Source organism: Momordica charantia, assembly GCF_013281855.1.
Source record: "Momordica charantia cultivar OHB3-1 chromosome 9 unlocalized genomic scaffold, Mcharantia_2.0 BLBB01000009.1, whole genome shotgun sequence".
Lineage (NCBI taxonomy): Eukaryota > Viridiplantae > Streptophyta > Magnoliopsida > Cucurbitales > Cucurbitaceae > Momordica > Momordica charantia.
The window spans coordinates 28073366-28096001 of record NW_028275167.1 but is presented as its reverse complement, the minus strand read 5'-3'; the positions used below and the strand labels follow the sequence as shown (position 1 = coordinate 28096001).

Below are 22636 nucleotides of genomic sequence, written 5' to 3'. Positions count from 1 at the left end.
TACTGTTTAATTTTAGATTATTTTATTCATTATGGACATGAAAATATTATTAAAATTAAAATATAAAAAATTTCATCTTCTCACCTTCTCTCATATCACGTTTGAATTCTCTCGTCTTCCCTCATCATTCACTCCTTGCTTCCCAACCCCCCCTTCCCACGAACCACGTTTTCGTCGCCTCGCTCTCATTCTATGATGGACCATGTTGCTGCCACCGTTACCCCAATTGTCGTCGTCTGGAATAAAGGTGAAGGCGTCTTCGTTCTAGATATGTTTGGAAAAAGAGTTCATTTATTTTAGATCTAGAACAAGACATTCGTTCTATATTTGAAACTAAGGTGGAGGTGTTTTCGTTCCTCGTGTACACATAAAATTACCCCGACATATTGCTGTTTAAAAAATTAATAACAATCTAGAACCATTTAAAATCATTTTCAAAATTGGTATGTTTTGTTGACTCGTCTATTTACGAGTGGAGCTTAAAAAAAACCAAAAAAAAAAAAAAAGGGAAGGACGAGGACGAGCTAAAAATAGAAAAACAAGGGAAAAGGAAGAACACTACACGGAGAGCAATAAGCGGAGCTAAAAGTTAAATAAATAAATAAATAATTCATTAAAAAAAATCGATGCCTATAAAAAGACCGTTTTAATTTCGATAGCATAAAAATATCAACTTAAAATATCAAGTTAGAGAAAAAATATCAATCACGAGAAGAGCAGATTCTCTGTAATTCACAGGAACGTGAGCAGTAAGCGAGAGTATGCTGCGTGAGTACGTAAAGTAAACCAAAGCCCAAGGTTAAAGGTTTCGATCGAAGTCAATTGTTCGAACTCCAAGGTTTCAGTCACTGCAAGAGAGCTCTGAGGATCTGCTTCATCGCGCAGCACAGAACAATCGGAATTCGGCCATGAACTGTCTTCAAAACCTTTCACTGTCCGTCCGAAGTGAAGTCATCATTTACTTTCCGATTCCATCAGCTTCCAACAATTTCATCATTTACTTTCCTCTTCAAATTTCAGATCATCTACTTTGCCTCTGCGAAGCTTCAAATGCCGGAAGATAAAGCCTGAATTCCAGCTCTGCAAACTGGTACGCTCGTTCGCGCCACATTCTATATGTGAAGCTTATCTATTCCGCTTCTGTGTTATTTGTATTGAATGTTGTTTTGTTTGATGCAGGTAATGAGGAATTTTACCGATCTACATCGCCGTTCTCTTGTGAAGGTAGCTATAAAGAACCTGTGATTACGAGATTTTCTTGAACATTTTCTTTTATTACGATCGTTCTGTTAGTTTCGTGTAAGTGCTTATTTTCTTTGATCAGTTTGCCGATTGAATTTATAGCTCTCTCTAAGGCTTGGCCTAGTTGTGAACTATATATTGTTATCATCTTTCGGAAATGTAGCAAGTCTTACGGCAAATTAGTCAGTTTAGTCATCCGTAGTTTTGGTAGCTTTAGATTACTGGTTCTTACAAATAATAGATATTTGAATAATGACTCGTTGTCTACAGGCAGTACCTGGCTCTACATCAAATGCCGAAATGAGTGGCGCTGAGGTGAATGATGCTGAGGAAAAGGAGGAAAAATCTGAGATATATAGTCATAACATGACAGAAGCCATGGGTGCTGGTGAGAGCCGTTATCATGCGATTCCACTTTGAACTGGAAAATGCCTGTGCAGATGCGAATATTTGTAATTAAATTATTTGGATGTCAGAATTGGTTGAATGACTAAGAAATTAGAAATTTATTGCCATTTAGAGAAGAAAATTGATTTTCTGTTATGCGCTGAAATCGCAATTTGCTTAAAATTTTGAATTCAAGGGTGCAAGATTGCAGGTTGATTGATCTAATCTGCTAGTTTTCTTCATCGTATAGCTAGAGCTTAGAGAGATGCTTGCTGAGTTTTTACTCTTTAGTTGACTAATCTGATTCCTTTTTGACCTCTATGATATAGTATTGACATATAGACATGAGCTGGGAATGAACTACAACTTCATTCGTCCAGATTTAATTGTAGGATCATGCCTACAGGTGATCATTGTTTTTGACATTTTTCAACATGTACATTTTTTTATGCATTAACCATCTTATAATTTAATTCTAATCCAATTACGTCATGTTAGACTCCAGAAGATGTTGACAAGCTTCGCAGCATTGGAGTAAGAACAATTTTCTGCCTGCAGCAAGATCCAGATTTGGAGTATCCAAATTTCAATTCAGTGGCAATACTTTCCTTAATGTTTCACTTAAGAAAATTTCATCATACCTATGTACGTTTTACTAAATGGTTGATATTTGAGAAATTCTAACAAAAGTAGAGAGTTCCATAGATGAAGTGAAAAATGCTAAATTTCCTTCACCGTATTGGAAAGATATTTTGGAGTTGACATTGGTGCCATAATAGCATATTCAAAGACGTATGATGATATTGAACATTTGCGTGCTCAAATAAGGTCAGAAGAGGTTTGTTATCTTTGCTGTGCTTTCATGTAAACCCGTAAACCTGTAAAGCATATGATTCTTTGAACTTTTGGGAGATATTAAATACTAGAGTATGATGCAGCATGATGTCAATGCAGCGTTTCAAAAAGTTAAAATATAGCAACAGGCAATACATTTGAATATTTGGAGCTGTTACCTATATATTTTCTGATCGTATGATCTATAGAGTAGTTATTTGCACATCTTTTTGACTTTACATGTTAGTGGAAACGAGATTTCCCATATGATTTTCATGCCCCCATTTACAGCCATAGAACATATACTCCCTGAGGTATTTCTTGTTTGCTCTAGTATCTCCTTGGTTAAGCCAGTCCTACTGTGGGTTTCCAAGCTACCTATCTCAAAGTTTGAATCGTTTTCTTATCTTGCCTGAAAGATTCTATAAAATCATCATTGAACTCTTTGGACTTGATGTTCTCTTAATTAATCGAAAGAAATATTGAAACCTAATCTACCTAAGTACACCTATCTCAGATCCATATCTTTAGACTCACCTTTTGGCCTGTTTTTAGCTTATTATACTAAACATATTTATTAACACACTCAATCTCATGCAAGCACGAGCATGCATATGCATGATCATATTTTTAAGCATGTTGGCATTTTGCTCTCTATGACGGCCGGCTAAGGTCTGATGCAACAGGGATTTTGATGCACACGATCTACGGCTAAGATTACCAGCTGTTGTAAGCAAATTACATAAAGCCATTAACCGAAATGGTGGAGTGACTTATATACATTGCACTGCTGGACTTGGAAGAGCTCCTGCTGTTGCGGTATGCAGATTGGCTTGCTTCTAGAAATAAATAGCTATACTGTACAAATTACTTGTTTGGTAGAATATGATGAATTTCAACCAAGTACAATAATGCGTGAAAGATTAAAATCTCTCCTGAGAAAGGTTGTCTTCTTGGTTTTTGTGTGCTGTTTCCTAATTCGCTCCACTTAAGTTTTGTGAATAGATAAATGTATCTGTGCAGTTCTTTTTGTCGTTGTTTCTTGTTGATTATTTCAGCCTCTATTTAATCAGTCCCACTCTTCTTTGCCTTGTCGATGTTTTGGCTATTTGCTGACATTTCAATACTTTTGCATGCAACTCCTAAGGATGTATTGTGCTGGATAACTGGATGCGAGATTTGAAGCATCACATAAATGTCTGTGCTTTTTTTGGATCTGTTTGAGATAGTTTAGGTCCAATAAGAGTGTTAGTTTTTGGTTGGCAGTTCTTACTCAACATCATGTGTACCTTTTGCCTTTTCCTTTATTTTAATAAAAAAAACTGTAGGGTTTATGTAGATTACCAACTACGGTGATTGTATTTGATTCCAACTTCTTTAGCTTTATGGATTAAATCCCTTTGTTTTCTTGGCTGCCAACTATTGTTTCTGTTATGATGTTGAAAAATTGAGGTTAATTAATATCCTAACTTTTACAAGCAAACATTTTCAAGGTTGTTGTAATAAGAAATTTTATTATGACCATTTTAATTGGAGCGAATGTTAAGGTAGGATTTTGAACCTGTTCGTGTAAAATAGCTTTGGTTATTAGTTCTTTTGTATTTGGAATACTAGCTATATCATTTGGGTCTGCTGGAGAAAGATGAAAATTCATCATGAATCTTGGTCTGCAAGTCGAGTAATTGTATTTCTTTCCAATTCTTAGAGAGATTATTATGCTGCCTAATAAAAGATGTCAAACAATTATAACCTCTGAAATATATATGTGCGAACGTGTATGTTTGTATTTATGTTTTACAGAAATCATGTTTGACTATATAAATGAAAGTACAATGGCATTACAGATAAATATTTGACCCCTTTTGTTCCTTATTCTAAATTGAGGAAATTGAGATCCTAGGGGTACTTGAGAAGTTCTATTTTATATGGGAATTCTGTGGAAATTTTGAATCTTATATTAGTTTATCTCCAGCACAATTTTAATCATTGATAAATATGCTGATTAACTTCTTACCAACTTTTGAAATATTTTACGGACTACAGATGGCATATATGTTCTGGGTTCAAGGCTACGGACTCCATGAGGCTATAGAACTACTGCTGGTAAATTTCCCTTTTATACATTTAGTGCAACGAGTTAGAAACCTTCTATTGATTAGATTTACTCTGTGTATTTCTACTCTTATCTGTTTGGATTGGAAAAATAGGAGTTCTGAAACATTCTATACTTCAGTAGAAAATGCTGTGTTAACTCATCAACCAGTTCATATTTTATCATCACTAGATGGAAGTTGATCAATCCTTTTGTTTAATAACGGACACTGTATTAACCAATGAGTCATCGAGTTTCTTGACTTGTAATCCCTGTTACAAGTTACAACGTAGGATATTATATTCAAAGAAAGAGTTCTATTTTTTAAGTTCTAAAATTTTAAGATTGAAACTATTGTGAGAATTGAAACTTCGGTGAGGTATCAATTGTTTCCGTAGCATTTCTCAGATATTTGGACAAGTTTAGTCCTCTTACCTTGATCCACAGCAATCTTTATATCGTGAAGTGACAACATTCTCCCATTATTGACACACTCATTCATTACAGGAGCAGTGAATGTTTTCATTAAATCTGTCATGACTCGTGACTTAAAATGTTAGGAGTAAAAGTACTGATCTCAAACTATAGGCTTCTCTATGTTAATATGCTTGGATTTGCTTTCTTGCAGAGCAAACGCTCATGCTTCCCCAAAATAGATGCTATTAAAAGTGCAACTGCTGATATTGTAAGTATTTATATTTTCTTAGTTATTTGAATGATAGTTTACGTCTCTTGGGTTATTTTTTCACCTCTAAAGCTGCAGATGCATTGTTTCATAATTGTTCTCCGTGGGTGAGTTCTTTAGTGAAAACAACAAAACCATGGCAGTTGTTTGTTAGTAGAAGTACTGGGAATTCTAATCTGGAATGAGCTCGGCTTAGGGAGAGGGACCGGGCCTCTAAGTACCTCGGGGTCCTGTAATTGAATGAAGCCACGGGAGCTCGTTAATTGGGTAAACTGAAAATGCATACAGGAGCCAGGAGAGGAGCTATCAATTTCTGTTTATTTTACTGCATCCTAAGAGGTGCTAGGAGGTTGGTTACTGTGAGGCAGTAATGATAGGAAGAGGCTACTTCTTGACTCAAGTTTTATTCCTTATTGAGTTATAACTTCTAGGGAGCAATCATCTCTTGGCTTACAGTTATAATGTGGTACGAAAGTGATTCACCAATGTATTTTACTTAAAGCTTTCAGGATTTCGAAAGAAGCTTGTCACTTTATCGTGGAAAAATGACCAATGCTCAACTGTAGAAGTATCTGGACTTGACATTGGATGGGGCCAGGTAACAATGTTTCTTTCTTTCTTCCTCCTTCACCATCCTCTTGATGTTCAGTACTTCCTTGAATGTTTGATTTAGTTTTGGAAAACAGTATACGCATAACATAATTCCATCAGAGACCTCTGTATTCCTTGAAACGATCTGATATAAACCAAAGATTTGATTAGAATACAGCCTATCAGACGCTGGAGAGATCTGATACATTAAATTCCTTCTTGGCCCTAAACTAATTTCCCAAACCTCCCCTACTTTCCCTATATAGTCCATTAAAGAATTGCAAAATAAGGGTCCCACACTTACACCAAAAACACCCTTACCTCATCGTCCTGGTGCACGCATACCCGACGTTCCCTTAGTTAGATCTAAATTATCAATTACTTAAGGCAGCATTCAGCTCCCTTCCCCACAGGGTTAAGTAAACGGATGATTACCGATCTCCATTACATCAATCTTATAATCGTCTTCAGTATCTCCCTTAGTCAACTACTAGGAACCAACATGACTGTCAGTAACTAGGATTTGAATCATCTTGACACTTTTACTTGTGGATGGTTTAAAGTTATGGTATTAGCCTATTTGGCTTTGAGACGTCTCAAGTTGTGGCTTAGACCACTGTTGGATACTAAACAAAATATAGAAGGAAGGCTTGTTAGTTCTTGGAAAATAACAACAAATTTTTAGAAAATTATTTCGAATAACATTGCATCATCGAAGCGATGCATGCAACATTTTCAGAAGAGATATTCATTTGATAGTGATTACAATTTGTGAGCGATGCCATAAAAGTTGAAATTAACTTGTCTCTGTGACTTATTACACAGATTGCTCTTTTTCCCTCGGATTATCATTGAAGTATGGTTCATATTTGTTCTAGTATACTATGGACTATCATATTAGTAGCATCACTGATCAATTAAGTAGGCTTGTCAACTCAGTTCTTTCATGGCCAACTCACCTTTTCTTTTTTTTTTTATTTATGAGAAACACAAGAAAATATATACAAAGACACCCCCAAAAGAAGGGTGGGAAGTACAGCCTAAGGGCGGAGGGTAGAGGTAACCCTCCCCCAAGAAGAACTATACAATTACGGACTTCCAATCTTGTATAATCAAAAGGAGACTGTAGTTACAAAAAACCTTCTCGTGGATTGTTGCCCACCAAGAAGTCGTATGCTTAATATTGACACAAAAAGAATCTACGGAGGCCATTTTTCCAATTCTTCACCTAATTGTACCGGAACCAGACATATGACGTATATCTCTGTATCATGGACCAGTCTTGAAGATCTCTGTTGGCTCTACTCTAGGTTGTATTTGAGTGATACGACCAAAATTAGCTAATGTCAAAATCACTTCCATTTTCATTGATCATGTTTGGTAAATTAAAAAATTGATTTTAGGAAAGTTTATTTAAGGTATCATTTGGACGATGATTTTGAAAAATCAATTATACTTAAATCTTTTTTTTCAAAGTCACTCATTCTACCATCACTTCCGAACACCCTTACTTGGCTCAACTTTTGAACTTGTCCTCGACTGTACTGTGTGTCTTTGCATAGTTCATTACGTTACAATTTGGCTTTACTTCATAACTCACAATAGCAAGCGAGAGAACTACTCAGGCCAATTTTCTGTGCAAGCTCAATTTAAACTCGCAACTATACCTAGTGTTCGAAAAATGTTGAAAATTCTGACAATCAAGACTATCCTGCTTGGTAGTAGGATGCGAACCACAGTTGATGTGATCGTGTATTAATGATGTGAAATAGAAAGTGTTAAGAGTTATTGTTAGAATTAAGCTCAACGCTTCATTATTCCATAACTGTTGCTAAATTCCACGGTCAAATTAGAAACGAATGATTAGCCTATTTTTGATGGATTTAAGAATTTTCAACAACTTTTACTGGTAGGAAATTGTATTTATTGTTTAATCTGTGGAACCTTTTTTTTTTTCAGAGGATTCCATTAAAATTCAACGAGGAACGAGGTGCATGGATTCTCAACAGAGAACTGCCGGTATGACAATATTCGTGAGTTGATTTGAATTTCGATATGAATTTAATAATTAGGATGGAGTTGTTTGTTTTCTATTTAACAGGAAGGGCGATATGAATACAAGTACATCATTGATGGTGTATGGACATGCAATGAAGCTGAGCTCGTCACTCCTCCCAACCAAGATGGCCACGTCAACAATTTCATTCAAGTACGTTCTAGATAATTTCAATCTTATAAATGAAATAATTCCAGCTTTTTTTTTCTTCTAACGTTATTTTACTCGTACTTAGTTTCCTTCGCATGGGCCAATTCTAGTTCCAGAACTTATGGATTTGTGTCCAATAGATTTTTGAACTTTAAAAAAGCTTTTAATTGATCTCTAAATTTTAATAGGCTGAAAGTCTTTCGGCTACTAGACACAAAATTTTAATTTGAGGTACTTTACAAAAGCTTTTAATTGATCTCTAAACTTTAATAGGCTGAAAGTCTTTCGGCTACTAGACATAAAATTTTAATTTGAGGTACTTGATATCTTTCAAGTTTAGGAATTTATGGGACATAAAATTAAAAATTTTAGAGATTTGTAAGACACTTTGGACTTATTATGTATAAACCTTGAAACTTTAGAGACTAAACTCGTAATTTAACAATTTTCTTTTATTCCTATTCTAATAATGAAAACTTGATTTCTTATTTAAAAACATTTTTTTTTTGTTGTTTTTTCCCTCCTTTTTCCTTTTTAATTTTCCAGGTTGTTGATGATGATCCAAGCAGTGAAAGAGCAATTCTTCGGGGGAGGTTAAATGGAGATGAACCAGAGCTCACGGCCGAAGAAAGAAGCAAAATAAGACAATTTCTTGAAGCTTATCCAGATGAAAATTGAATCAAGGTATGTTGCTTTGCAAGTGTCATCTATATTATATAATATATATATATATATTTTGTCAACAAAAAAGAATATATATATATATATATATATATTCACACATTATTCTGAAAAAAGTGTTAAAGAGGACATTATCTGTAATACAGTATAAATAAATACTAAGAAATAAAATAGATCGGATACTGTTGCACGATCACTGTGATTCACATTCACCAAAATAATATTTAATGTTTAGAGTTGATTACTAACCTCATTTTTTTAAGGTTTACCAGGCCTTGAACTATATATATTTTATTGTCCCTCGATAATTGAACATTCTATGAATTTTGCATAAAAATCATTGGCATCTTTTGTGAAGGGATTAGTGAATGATGAGAGAAAAAAATCTTTCTGATTTTTCATTTTCGAAAAGTAGGATTGCTTGAAATCTTGTTAGTCTTCGGTGTTAATAAATTTTGAAAAATGAATTTGAAATTGCAAAAATAAAAAAACAAAACAAAATGTAAATTAAGTTTCTATTTTTCAAAATCTCACTACCATTCTTTTTACTCATTAAATATATGATTTAGTCACTAATGTTTAAACTTATAGGAGTGAATTAAGATAAGTTTTATTTTCTTGATGATATTATTTCTCTAAATTTCTATATTGTGCCATGAAATTTATCATCAACCAATGTTAAATTTTTCTAATTTTTTCTCTTCAACTTTTTGTCTCGATTATTTTTTCCCTCTGCTTTTCTCTCTCTAATTCTTATTTTGTTTTTCCAAAGGTGTAGTTCTGTATAAAATTTTATAAGATGTATAATTGACTTTTACAATTTAAAAATGAGATCATAATTTGATAGTTATTGTATACATGGTTGAAAAAATGATTTTGGAACATAGAAAGTAGAAGATGTCAAATACGTTTAACTTTTTGACAGTTAAATGCTCTTCCCATCTTGAAGGTTTATATTCTCTCCTACCAATACACCAAAACGTGATTTAAATCTTTTTCCCACCTCGAGCGAGTTCTGTTGCTACTCTTTATGTTTTTAATTAGCATATGCAAAACTTTATCCCCAAAAAAAAAAAAAAAAAGAAAGAAAGAAAAAGTATATGCAAAACGAGAAACCATCCAAATTCATAATCCACTAGAAAGAGAAATCTGGACATATCCATCACTTTCAACTTCGTTTTAGTTCTAAATTGGATGAAAAATGTTTGATTACGAATTATTGTATTATATACATCTAATTGCTAGACTCGAATTAAGGAAAAGAGCTTCAAAGAAAGTGGCGTACTTGAATTGATCGTCGTCTTCTGTAGTTGAATTTTACTCATCAGCATCTGTCGCAGCAGCTTAGAAGCAAGAACTCTCCAGTTTCCACCAAAAATATGCACAGATTCTATCTACAAACTGCGGCAAACCATTAGAAAGAAGAGAGCTAAATATATCGTCAATCAAAATCTCCCAATTCCGACAAGTAAAAATATGAAAAAAAAAAAAAGGAAAAATGAAGAAATGCGTTCAACTTATATATATCCACGTGAACAAAAACTGACCATTTACGAGGCAAAGAGATTTATGATGTGTTTTCTATCCTCCAACTCCAAGTGGGCTTTGCTTGTATCCGTGCTTAAGCCTGTCTAACTTTTTCTCTCTGGATCTTCTCTTCTTTTCCATTTTCCGCCTGTACATTTCTTCTCTTTCAATTTCATAGATCCCTTCCCAAAATACCTCTCCAGTCAATGGCCATAACCATGTCCGTGTCGGGTTCGGGTGATCGTCGTCATCGGCAGCTTCGGCCAAATCTTCATCCATGGCTTTCAACAATGTGGTGTTGAAAAATTCTGGCCACATGAATTCCTTACGTTCTTCAACTGGATGCTGCTCCTCCAGTGAACCTGAACGTGGATCTAAGTAAACCATTCTTCGCCCACTATGGTAAGCCCACACGTTTATCAGGATTTCCGATACCCGGCAATAACAGTGTCTTCTCTGTCCGTCCACCACGAAAACAAAACAACCTTTAAGTTGATCTTTCCATGGGTATAAGTGCTTATTACAAATATTTCTCAAAATTTTCAATTTTCATCGTGTTTGGCTAAATATTTAAAAATGGTAATAAAAGATTCTAAAATAAAAATAACTTAAAAGAAGCTTTTAGGAAAAGCATTAAAAAGCTTCTTCTTAAATAATTCCTTTTTTTTTTTTCCTACAAAAGCTAATTTAGAGTGTAATGAATGATTTTAAGAGGACCAAAAGTATTTTCTTAAAATCGGCAGTCTATTAAAAAGTAATTTAAAAAACAGAGTAGTTTAAAAACATTTTTCAAAAAACACTTGAAAAATGGTTATTAAAAAAATGATTATAAAGTAATGTCTAAAACATATATTTAGCTAAAAGTAATATAGTTGTAGTTTAAGCATATAAAAGAAAAGATGCCAACCCCACTGTACTAAAAAAAAAAAAAGATGCTTAAAACTAAAACTTGTGTCAAACTCATCTTTAATGGTGCTTCTTACAAATGATTATTTAAAACATTTTTTTCCCTCATAAAGAACATTCTAAACTTGGTAAAAGTAAAATTGCACCATAAAAGAAATCTCCTCACGGATAGGTATAGGATATTTACCTCCAGCCCTGAGGAAGCCAGCAAACATTCGTTGACATTGCCAGACTTCCTGTTCATGGCATCAACCGAATCTACAAACATTCTGTAGCTCAACTAGGAAATTTCAGTCACTATCCAACCCAAAAAGTTGCACTTCATATTGTAATACAAGGGAAAAAAAATTAAGCAGAATAATTTAGCAAATTACGTGAGAGATCTATAAGGATTCTGATATGTAATGTGCTTACCGGGAAAACATGATGAACTCTACGAAGGTAGGGGTTGGCATCACCCAGCTATGCAGAGAAGACCAACGACCTCCATCATCAGGCATTGGAGGAAGAGCTTCCGCATGTGATGGTGGTAGTCCATACATCTCCCTAAATGCATCTTTAAATGTGGTTCTGGATGGATGTGAATTAAAAGTGAGAAAATATTTCAACATAGTTTAGTTGTTAAGATATTTGTACTTCGGAAGTTGAAGATTCAAATCCTTACCTTAAAATTTGTTTTACACATAGAAATAAGGACTAAAACATTAAAACAAGAAATATGAGATGTTAATAAGGGATGATAAAAAGCTAACATGCAGAGATGGAAGTTGACTATTACTTGTCAGTTTAACTCTATATACATAGTGCTAATTCAAATCTATTATCTACAGACTATAATTAATGTCATAGACTAAATTGATACATCGATATTTATAAAAATATTAGATCAAAATGAGAAAAAAAATAAAAATTTAAAGAACAAAATATTAAAAAGTAACTTTGTATGCATGGTGTATGAGCTTCAACCATGTTTAGAGCAAAAAGAAAAGAAATGTTATACCAAGCCTTACTGTTTTGTTTTTGTCTTTTGAAATTCTAGTAGCCTTATTGTTATTCCTTCTTTTTCATTTATGCCAATTGGATTGCGTTTTTGGTCATCTCCTCGTTTTTCTTTTTGTAACTTTTCATTTTGGAAAAAACAATGGAAGCATTGACCAAAGAACATGAAGCAGTTATGATTACCATATTAGAAAATGTTGAATAACGGACATACCTGCAAAGTCCCCGATTGAAGATGTCACATACGGACCAAAATGGGTAACCATCGTCACTGTTTAGAACTCTATGATCCACGTCCAAGTGCGCCCAGAAGTAAATAACTTCTCCTCTAGTATTCTCCTGAATTGCTTCTTCCAAAACCTTTTCAGCTGTTTTAGATAACGAGACCTGCTTTTTAAGAGACGAGGCTCATCGTGATTTAGGGTAAAGAAGTAAACAAAAAAAAAAAAAAAACAGACTACTTAGCAGCATAGATGTATTGGCATAGTGCTTAAAAACCCTTCAATTTCACCTGTAGGTTATTGATCTTGAAAGTCCTAAGATTGCCTACATAAGAATAAGATGATATGTATCTGGAAAATCTGACTGTCAGATGTCAGATGGTTAGGATTATTATTTTATTTTATTTTATTTTTAATTTCATTTTCAGACCTCGTAACATGGGAAGCTGAAAGGATGTCCAGGTTAAGAAAAGGTAGAAATATTCCTTATCTGAGACTCAACCTCTAAAAGTTTATTTACATCTCTCTTAAAGCCTAGCAGCTATCTAACTCGGAAGAATATTCGCAAGATCTTATCTAACAAGTAAAGTCCCGGGAATGGATTACCTTCCTACCATCAGCTCGCCACGATTGGAAACCAATCCAAGGTCTTCTGTGAATTGTATCAATCTTATTTGCAATGGCAAACATTCCTCCAATCTCACAGAGAATGTGTTGATAGAATCTGTCTTTCAAAAGGGGAAGCTGCTGGGCGGCATTAATATCATCTGATTCCGACCTCAGTGCTCTCGTAGACTGGAAATTACAAACAACAAAGAATGCAAAATGAGTATCCTGACAGCAAGGAATACCTTAGTTAAGAATAAAGAGTAAGCGATGACTGGATATGTGACAGTAAAAGTCTTGTCGTTCCTTTTATTTGCTCCTAGTTTTGATGACACGATCTAAATTATAATAACTTCAAATGATATATGTTTAACATCCAAGACTGAGGATCTAGCAAGAGAGCACGATTGAAGGGATTAAAATCAATCTTAAATTTTCAAATGAATGACACTGAAGAGATTATAGCTAAGAAAACAGATTCAGATTAAAACAAACAGAAAAATATCAGCAGAAAACTTTGGATGGGAGAAGCTCACCAGACTAAGTCCACGATACCGAGCACCATGATGCAAAAATGGCCAAGCTGCAGGTCCGCTGTATATCTCGTAGATGCATACTGGCTGCCCTACCCTTTCAAGCTCTCCCTCCTCCTTCTCCTTTTCAAGCTTCATTCTATCGCACTTCCGTGCTTTACGATGTACTTCTTCCCAAGAACCTAATCTTCTATCTGATTTTTCTTGTAGCTTCATAAGAAATCATATATGGCCTCGCTTTTAGGAAAGTGACTAACATAAAAATTGCAGACAAAGACAAGGGTAGTGAAGAACCAAACAAGTCATAATGGAGAAAGAGTAACATACCTCCTCCATTTCAACTCTATCATGTTCTTCAATGCTTTCTATTTCCGCAATAATATCCCAATCTTGTTGGGTTGGGATATCAGGCACCAAATTCTCCTTTTCAGAACTGGAGATGTTTAAGGAACTAACAAGGTCAGAGAACTCCCCTTCAAGTCTAATCACTACACTAGATTTCCTTTTAACATCCTCATCGCGTTGCTCATTAAAAGATCCTTGTTCTATATCTTTCCTAAGGAGATCCCATTCCCACACCGCTTTTGGAAGCTGGGTAATGGAACCTGGCAGTATAACCTCTGATGGGAAATTGAGGAACTCCTCCATAAGACTTGCATATCCAGTAATGCACTCTGAAGCAAGCATATTTTTAGCAAGCAATCTTCCAGACGAAGCAATATTGTTAGCGATTCTAGAGAGCCTTCCATCAGAAATAAGAACCGAGAGAGCTCTCATCAAAGCATCCGGACTGAATTTCGTAAAAAGTATCCCATGGAATCCCTCAACAACCTGCACGTTTCAAGACACTATTATTATATTTTTCCTTTCCAATGGAGGAAGGGGAAGAGAAGTAAAACGGAGACAAAGGAAAATGAGAAATTGTTCACTAGTTAAACGACCATAGGAGAACTTGAATGAACTTACATATTCTTTAATAATGGGCAAATCAGGTGCCACTATTGGGATTCCAAAGGTCATGGCCCTAATGAGTAGGGGAGGGAAATCTTGTACATCTTGTGAAGATCCATAAAGAACAACGTCGGCCAGGGATAAAATATCATTTACGTCATTATCAAAGCCATAATGGCTTAAATAACCACGAGGAAGTCCTAAACGTGAAGCAGTTTCCTACACAAAAATGATTGATCATTACTCCGAAGAAATACTTGGATTTATAATATACAATCACAAAAATTCACAAGAAAAATGCACATGCAAACATTGGCGATGAATATAACACAGGACGGGGCCAGGATCCAACTGTTCCCATGAATTGCAAAGCCTTTGTTCTGTCAAGTTGTACAATCTAATTATATTCCATTCTTTTCAAATATAAACCACTGAAACGCATTTTGAATAATCAAAATTCAATACTGGGCTTCCATGTCATTGTGAATCATCCTGATCCAGAGTCATACGTATGAATTCTGGTTCTACAACATTAATACGATACAATACAACTATCGTACCCGTTAAAAATAATAAAAGAATTAAACCAAGAAAAAGAACCTGGGTGGTGAATCCACTGATTGTGCCAGCTCATACACATTAGAGTAGTTTTCTCCCGAACCCTCTAAAGGCATCCTGGTATTCATTTAATAACAAGATAACGCCATTCCTTTGTACCCAGCCTCAGTCTCAGTTGTTTCAGGAAAGTATCAACTTCTAATTACAAAAAACCTTCTTCTATATAGAAGCTCACCAAGAAGCCATATGCTTTATATTCACAAAAAAAGAATCTTTCAACACTACTTTGTCTTAAACGAATCCTAATGTTTCTTTCTCGCCAAAGAAGCCAAAGGAGAAAGAAGTTACTCAATCCTCATCATGAATATAAATTGGAAGTTGGTTTCCCCAAATGCCCGTCCTATATGCTGGCTATAACTACAAGTCCATTGTTTCTAAACGTAATCTAATTCTGCCTCTAGAATTTACATTTACATTGTGAATTTTCCTTTTAATAAAGTAATCGAATATCCTATCTGTTCAAAGAAATATTGCAACAACTAACAGAAACTTTGTAAATCTCCAATTCTTCAAGGAATTTCTCTAAATCTTAGTACAAAAATTTTAAATTGAGGAATTTAGATATAAAAATTCCCAATAGATTTTACACACCGCAGAAGAAGAGAATGAGCCAACAGAATCGTATAAGTTTTAGTGCTAGTTATACTAAAATTTTGAGAAGATAAGACATGCTATAATTCAATCCATATTTTCCCAATCTAACATATCCAATAATTACACACCTATTCATTTGAAAGAAAGAAATAGCAGTCACAGGCAAATTGGAAGGTAAAGAAATCTGACAAGCATAACAAAAGACTACCTGCAGAGTATCATTGCATCCGGCAGTGGAATTACCACACAAGAAAACAAATTTAAACGACTCTCCGGCATTTTTCTTCCTTGCATATTTAGTCAGTAGAGGTCCCATGCGATACAGTGCTGCAGAATATTCCGGTGATAGCTCATTATAGAAGGAATTTCCAACTACAAGAACTACGAAATCTTCAACACCGAATCCAAATTTCTCTCCAACTTGATACTTGAAGTGAGACTTCCTATAACTTTCAGCAGCCCAAACATCCACAGGTGATCCGCGGATCACATGAAAATTTCCAGTGTCGAGCGCACTATACAACATCTGATGGCAAATAGAACAAAAATAAGCAGTTGCTAAGAGAAACGGCAATTATGGGTGTCTAAAAGCTACATAATAGAAAGTTATAAATAGGTAACTTCACAAACTTACTGGAAGAGCAAAATTAGGAAACACAATAACACTGGCTCTGCTAAAAGTACTTCTCCAATGAGAAACAAGATTCTTCCAGCCCATTTCCTTGTACATTTTAAGACGCTTGGCCAGGACATCATCCTGAATGATCCATATCAGTGGTATTGAACAAAAAGGATCCAGCATAATGCTGCATATGTATAAAGACATTAGTTGTGCCATCTCGAGGGGAAAAAAGTTCACATATCTCTTCACACATCAGCACTACTAACTAAAGAAAAGGTCCCTCCAAACATTCAGATATTCGTACTTCCACATCCAAGTTCTCCAAACAACTTTGCTATCAAATTTCAACGAAAAATAAAATTCTCATTACATCAGTTTCTCGTTTTAAAATACTGGTACTAATCAAACAGAGGAAAAAAAATCTATAGATAGTAAATTATAAAAAATATTCACGAGATAAGTCCGTGTTTACTAACATTAATGTCAAGAAGTTCATAACGTGCAAGGTTAAATTATATTTCCATAGCAACTACCCTACCAAATGATATCAAATACGAAACCAACATGCAAGATTTAGTTTACAAATGGCAAGTAACAGTATAGATGTAGTAAGCGAGCCCAAGACATTATTTCCTACCCAAACATCATCCCGAGCCTACTATTTTAGCTTATTAATTTATATTTGAAAGTAAACGTAGTCATAAATACTTCTTTTAATAAACGTAGTCATAAATACTTCTTTTAATGGTCGATGCTGAGTTCAAAGGATAGAATGGATGCAGAGTATACATTTAGTTGTGGATACATCATAGCAAGAAGTTCTTCCTAATTACAAACATATTTGTTATACATGCAAGCAACAAACAAGTTAGGATTCTCTTTTCATTCTTTTGACAATAAACTATACTTGTAGAGCACAATAGTCGTAAACAATAAATACTGAATGTTCAGATGTTAAACCATTAAAAAAGCCCATAAAAAAGGACGTTGATGCCTCGGATGCAATAATCAATAATGTAATGCCTACAACTGCACCTTCCCATTAGAAATAGTGGCGTTTTCTACTGCCAGAATATAGACACCATATATTTAAATAATACATTAAATGAAGATTCCTCAGACTTGTTTGCATATAAAAAAACTTCTTCACCATAATAAATGGAAGGTTAAAAGTATTGTTAAGCATTGGCTCCCTTCAAGTTTGTAGTTGCTTAGATTGCTTGTACTCAACTCCCTCAATGACACGTAAAGTCTAAGACATAGTAGATTATCTAATCGATTGTTGTTTGTATCATGGTAAGAGGAAGGGCAAAAGTATGGATGATCATTCGGTCACCATGAAAGTCTGTTTGTTATTATGTTGTATTCCTTCTTGCAAATCACGAGTCAGTTAGCTATTCTTTCCTTGCTTGTGAAATTGCAAATAAGTTATGGTGTAAACTTCTTATTCTGTTCAATGTATGTTGGACTTTCTCAAGGGATGCGTATTCTCTTATTTTGTTAGGATGTGTTTAATGACAAGCCTGTAAGAAAAAGATATTTTGAAAATATGCATATTCCAGTTTATATTAATATTATTTTTGCTGGAAAGCACAAGAGAACTCTTGAAACAAATGCTAGAATACTTAAAACAAAAGATATTTGAATAGAATTAAATTTTGTAATAATTGGTTAAAAATTTTGTACTGATTGGTTAGAACTTTTGGTATCTCTTTTACTTCATCGTATTTTAAATTCGAAAATTGGAGGATTCCTTATCCTCCTATTTTGTAATTATCTTTTAATTATTAATATTATGGTTTGTTAAAAACATAGTAAAATACAATAAATAATATTATTCCACATTTTAAGAAGCTTTCCTGAATTAGATGAGCAGTGACTAATTCCATCTATGAGCACAACAAGTATATGATTTACCAAGGCCTCATATATGCGAGAAAACTCCAACCGTTATACACCTCATTTGAAAGATATAGTGTCAAATAAACCAACCTTGCAATAGCCTCCTTCCCTTCAAGAGAATCAACGATGATGCCTTCAAAACTGCAAGGATAAAAGTTAACCATTCATGCAGTGCTGAGTACTAACAGAGATCATCTTGTGCTGGTACAAATAGGAAAAGAAACAGTATAAGTCTATATTTATCATTTATGTACGTATTCATAACACATGTATGTGTGTGTATAAATATGCAGATAAAACATGCACTCACAGTGACCAATCGATATGGCCATAATTCTCTGGCTTTAAAAGGACAAGTCGACCAAGTTGCTGCCACATTTGACATGCTTTTCCAATGCCAACTGCAAAAATCTGAGACGTTTTCATAAGAATTATAATCATTTAAAAACTAACTGTTAACAGACATGAAGGTTTCAACGACACATCCATATCCTATTCCTGTCTGACAGAATATGCCTAGAGAACCATCCACCATGTGATTTCTTACACTAAGCTATTTCAGCAAATAAAAGGCAATAATGAAACACGAGGAATAAAAGCAATGTCAAAAAACTCACCTCAAACACATATCCGAGCTCCTTCATATTCTTCATTACAGTGATTAACAGCAAAGATTGTGGATCTTTCTCAGTGTTTCTCAATATCTGATATTTTCAGCAAAATAAAGAAAAGGAATAAATGAATAATTCATTTATGAAACCATAAATGGTTAGAATGCATAACGCATTTAAAACAGGTAGCCTTATTAGACATGCATTTTAGGACTCTGGTGAATGATCGAAGTCTACACATGATGATATAACATCATAAACATGTACTGTTATACGCACACCGGCAAATATAAACATGTAAAAGAACATTGATGGCAAAAGGACTGAGTAATAAGAGTTGTTAAGTAAAAATTCAATAAATTTCTCAAAATTAACCACTGCATCCAAAAGAATGGAGTTCAAGATTAAAACTCCGAATGGCAAGAAAATGGATAGTTGCTACTAAGCTAGATACAAGTCAAGAAGATTCAGTCACTCAGATAAAATTTTACAGGTTGTGAAGACTAAATAATGATCTACCTATCAATTAATCATCAGCGTGGGGACGAAAGTGAAAAATTAAATACGCTGTGATATCCTGTCAGCTTATAATGTTTATAGACGCCAAAAGGTTGCTGATTCCATATTGATGGTATCTTCAGCTTATATTACAGTAGTAGGTTTGCACTAATATCCACTGTTTATTTCCATTAACTGATCTTATCTTGCTATTCGAAGTTTTCCCCTGCAGTTCATTCTTCCATGCCTAAAAGGTTTAAAGTCACGTATATGCTAAAAACAGGATTTCAATTTAAATGCAGCTTTACTGCAAAAAACATAGTGTTTAAAAGATTTATATCAGCCAAAATCCAGAGCATTCTTGTGTGTACTTTTAACCAGCACGTAGAACAGAGAAGATAAAAGCAGTTCCAAAAAAGCTTATGATGTTTTGTTGTGGAAATCAACATCAATAGACAATAGTATTCTATCAGACTTCAGATTGCAGTTCTGGAGTGTAAGTTAGCCTGTATCAATGATATAGTGTAAATAGAAGAATTGCATTATGGACGCACAGACAACTACCTCGAAAAGATAACATTCTTTTCCAGAGTTCTCGTGCTCGTAACTTCCGACTCAGTCACTTAAACGATCAATTCCATCGCTAATGCCATAGAGCTCAATCTACGAGTTATTTAGGAGACTTAAGACAGAGTGAATTGATCATATGAATTTCCAAATTCTTGTCGCTGGACTTCAGAGGACAAGATGTTGCACTAGAGGTATGCATATCACTCTAATCAAAATATCGTACAAATATTTTCTATTAGAAAGCAAAAACTAATCAACGCATTCTATTATTCCACAACTAGCGGTGATATATAGTAGCATGAATTCGTCTTCCAAGGCAGAAGACATTGAAATGAAAAATGGAGCACGTAACTTAACTCATTGTCACATAAGTTCTTGAGAATGCAAGAAAGAATCAAAACTCGATCACTCACCAGAGCAAGCCTCGGTTTCCGAACACCTCTATGATCCTCGGAGCGCATTCGATCAAGCTCATTACCTTCTATAAACCTCCGAGGAATCCTCTGCGGCACGAACTTAAGCGTCATCCCAAGCTCCAACTCTGCGTCGCGCGACCAAGCTTTCTCTCTCTTTTTCATGAACACCGAAGTCATCCGACTCTCAAGAAACAAAGAAACCATGCATAGCAGAAACAAAGCGAAGCCAGCAAAAACGAAGAACGATCTCCTCCTGAACGCAAACCAGCCGTGCCGATCGGACCTGCCGTGGTTTGATCGAGAACGCGAGGCAGGGCGATCAGAGAACACATTGCCTTGCTCCTGATACTGCTTAAGATTTCGCCTAGAGAGAGAGCGGTCTCTGAACGATTGGAAGCCGAGACCACCAGCGTCATCGTCATCGACCTGTGGAGATGAGTCCGGCGCCATAGCTTGTACGCGATCTTCTTCTGGAGAAAAAATGGCGGGAAACTGTACTGGTTAGAGATGGCGAGAGGTGAAGAGTGGTTGTTAGGGGGAATGCTATGGAGAGTAGCGCGAAGTGGAGTGATTCCGTTTTTTTGTTTTTCGATTATTCTTTTCTGGTTCGTTTTCAGCGTTTTGTTTCGCTTTTATACCCGTCTCCACTGGGGAAAGTTTCTGATCAAGTACAAAATTACCCTTTTGTCAAAAATTAAAAATAATAAATAAATAAATTCCATCGTTTTCTCTAATTCAGTTAATGGGATATTTGACGGTTATCTAAAATATATTTACGTCAAAAGAAAAAATTGTTTGACAAAAAACTGTTAAGGAAAGAGAAAATAATACAGAATTTGTAGTTTGGTGCATAGATATCTAATTCAGTTACTTATATACATATATTTTTTTCGTTTCTAAAAATTGAGATTCTTTACAGTAACCTTTTGTTTTAAGAAGACTTTAAAAATCTTAACTAATTGAAAAAATTAAAAAAATAATTGAATATTGTATCTTAAAAAATAAAAATTGGTGTCAAAACGATACTTCATCAGTAATTGGCATATACCTCCAATCATGAAGTTGTAAGTTCGATCCTTCACCTCTTGTTATTTTATCAAATATTTAGAAAATAATTTTGGATTAGAATACTACGCTTCCAACAGTTTTCTTTTTGACAAATTTTATCTGGTTATATTTTTATGTGGCAAAGACAGATCCCAACCCAACCTGGCGAGTATATCTCAATAGTACTTAGCATATATTTCCCACCAAGAGGGTATAAGTTTGATCCCTTACCCCACATGTTGTACTAAAAAACTAAGCATAATTTAACATTAGTAATCTCTTATAAGTTGGGTTCATATATCTACTCATTATTTTATTTAATATTTTTTTTAAGGAAAAAGGTAGTTGCATTAAAAATTCAAAGCTACTTGGACTACCTTTGAAGGGATATTTCCCCATGCAATTTCCAAAAGCTAGAAAGGAAAGTAGGAAAACCAAAAAAACGTGTCTAAATGGGTATGCCGCTGCTCTGTTAACGAATGAACTGGTCAGTTGCTTTCACAAGGAAGGTAAGAAAGAAAAAGATATGAAAGTATAAATTAGGACAATCTTTTACACACCAAACAATCAGAGCTGAAAATCACTGTGAAAGAATCGAATTCTACCTGAAAATTGAGGCAATGCATAGATGGAGCCAGCTTAATACTAATTATATATAATATTATTAAAAAATATATCTTATTTTTAAAATCGGTTATTATTGGCTTAAAAAGTTTTAATTCTGTATCTCAAATTTTAAAAAAATTTCCAAATCTAATAAAGTTATTCGATGGCTCTCTGTTTTTCTCTTAATTGCACAAATCACAGTAACAATTTGGTGTTTTTTAAACGTGGAGAGAAAACCCTTTAACAGTAATATATACTTTTATCTCCTGCACTAGCCACTATCTATGGATTGGTCTCGAACTATACATTTTCTTTCACAATGCAAATTCTAACAATAAATTAAATAGAGATATCTTCCTACTTACGACGAATTATAAAACTGAGGTTATTTATTATATTTTTTTATGCATTAATTTATCTTAATTGTTAAATTTTTAATTGGGGTAACTAGACGATACCTAATACTAGTAAGTATCGAAATTTTATCCATATAATTATATTTCGCATGGATATGTTTCTGTGATAAAAGTGGAGAATCGGTACCATCGTAAACTTTAGCTCAGTGGTTAAAGTACTTTTTTCTTTTCTTAGAAGCCGGAAATTCAATCCATTTTCTCCACGTTCATCATATGCAGAAGAAAAAAAAATGGAGAAATGGTGCTTCAGTAATCAGGGAAGGCCTCGTGGGCTT

The 22636-nt window shown here is 34.4% G+C and overlaps 2 protein-coding genes across 4 annotated transcripts; one reads left to right on the top strand and one right to left on the bottom strand.

Moving 5' to 3' along the window:
• The first annotated feature begins 659 nt into the window (after nucleotides 1–659).
• SEX4 (dual specificity protein phosphatase (DsPTP1) family protein) lies at nucleotides 660–8914 on the top strand. Of its 2 annotated transcripts, none has more exons than XM_088117528.1 (14): nucleotides 660–934; nucleotides 1021–1090; nucleotides 1180–1224; nucleotides 1513–1630; nucleotides 1959–2035; nucleotides 2128–2204; nucleotides 2377–2457; nucleotides 3150–3282; nucleotides 4507–4566; nucleotides 5184–5240; nucleotides 5743–5838; nucleotides 7791–7850; nucleotides 7904–8040; nucleotides 8584–8914. In XM_088117528.1, the coding sequence occupies exons 1-14, from the start codon at nucleotides 909–911 to the stop codon at nucleotides 8633–8635; spliced, it is 1089 nt and encodes a 362-aa protein (XP_087973654.1). In that variant the 5' UTR covers nucleotides 660–908; the 3' UTR covers nucleotides 8636–8914. The 2 variants fall into 2 exon arrangements, with proteins under 2 accessions (XP_087973654.1, XP_022139242.1); XM_022283550.2 differs by having other exon boundaries at nucleotides 661–934; nucleotides 7933–8040.
• Nucleotides 8915–9437: 523 nt separating this feature from the next.
• LOC111010015 (uncharacterized) lies at nucleotides 9438–20870 on the bottom strand. Of its 2 annotated transcripts, XM_088117527.1 has the most exons (15): nucleotides 20290–20870; nucleotides 18815–18901; nucleotides 18508–18608; nucleotides 18288–18338; nucleotides 16308–16479; nucleotides 15882–16199; nucleotides 14477–14680; nucleotides 13838–14341; nucleotides 13514–13720; nucleotides 12978–13166; nucleotides 12365–12537; nucleotides 11566–11721; nucleotides 11339–11420; nucleotides 10266–10701; nucleotides 9438–10119 (listed from the first exon to the last, which is right to left on the bottom strand). In XM_088117527.1, exons 1-14 carry the CDS (start codon nucleotides 20740–20742, stop codon nucleotides 10300–10302), a joined length of 3099 nt encoding a protein of 1032 aa, XP_087973653.1. In that variant the 5' UTR covers nucleotides 20743–20870; the 3' UTR covers nucleotides 9438–10119; nucleotides 10266–10299. The 2 variants fall into 2 exon arrangements, with proteins under 2 accessions (XP_087973653.1, XP_022138966.2); XM_022283274.2 differs by lacking the exons at nucleotides 18815–18901; nucleotides 20290–20870 and having other exon boundaries at nucleotides 18288–18398; nucleotides 18508–18597.
• Nucleotides 20871–22636: the final 1766 nt, after the last annotated feature.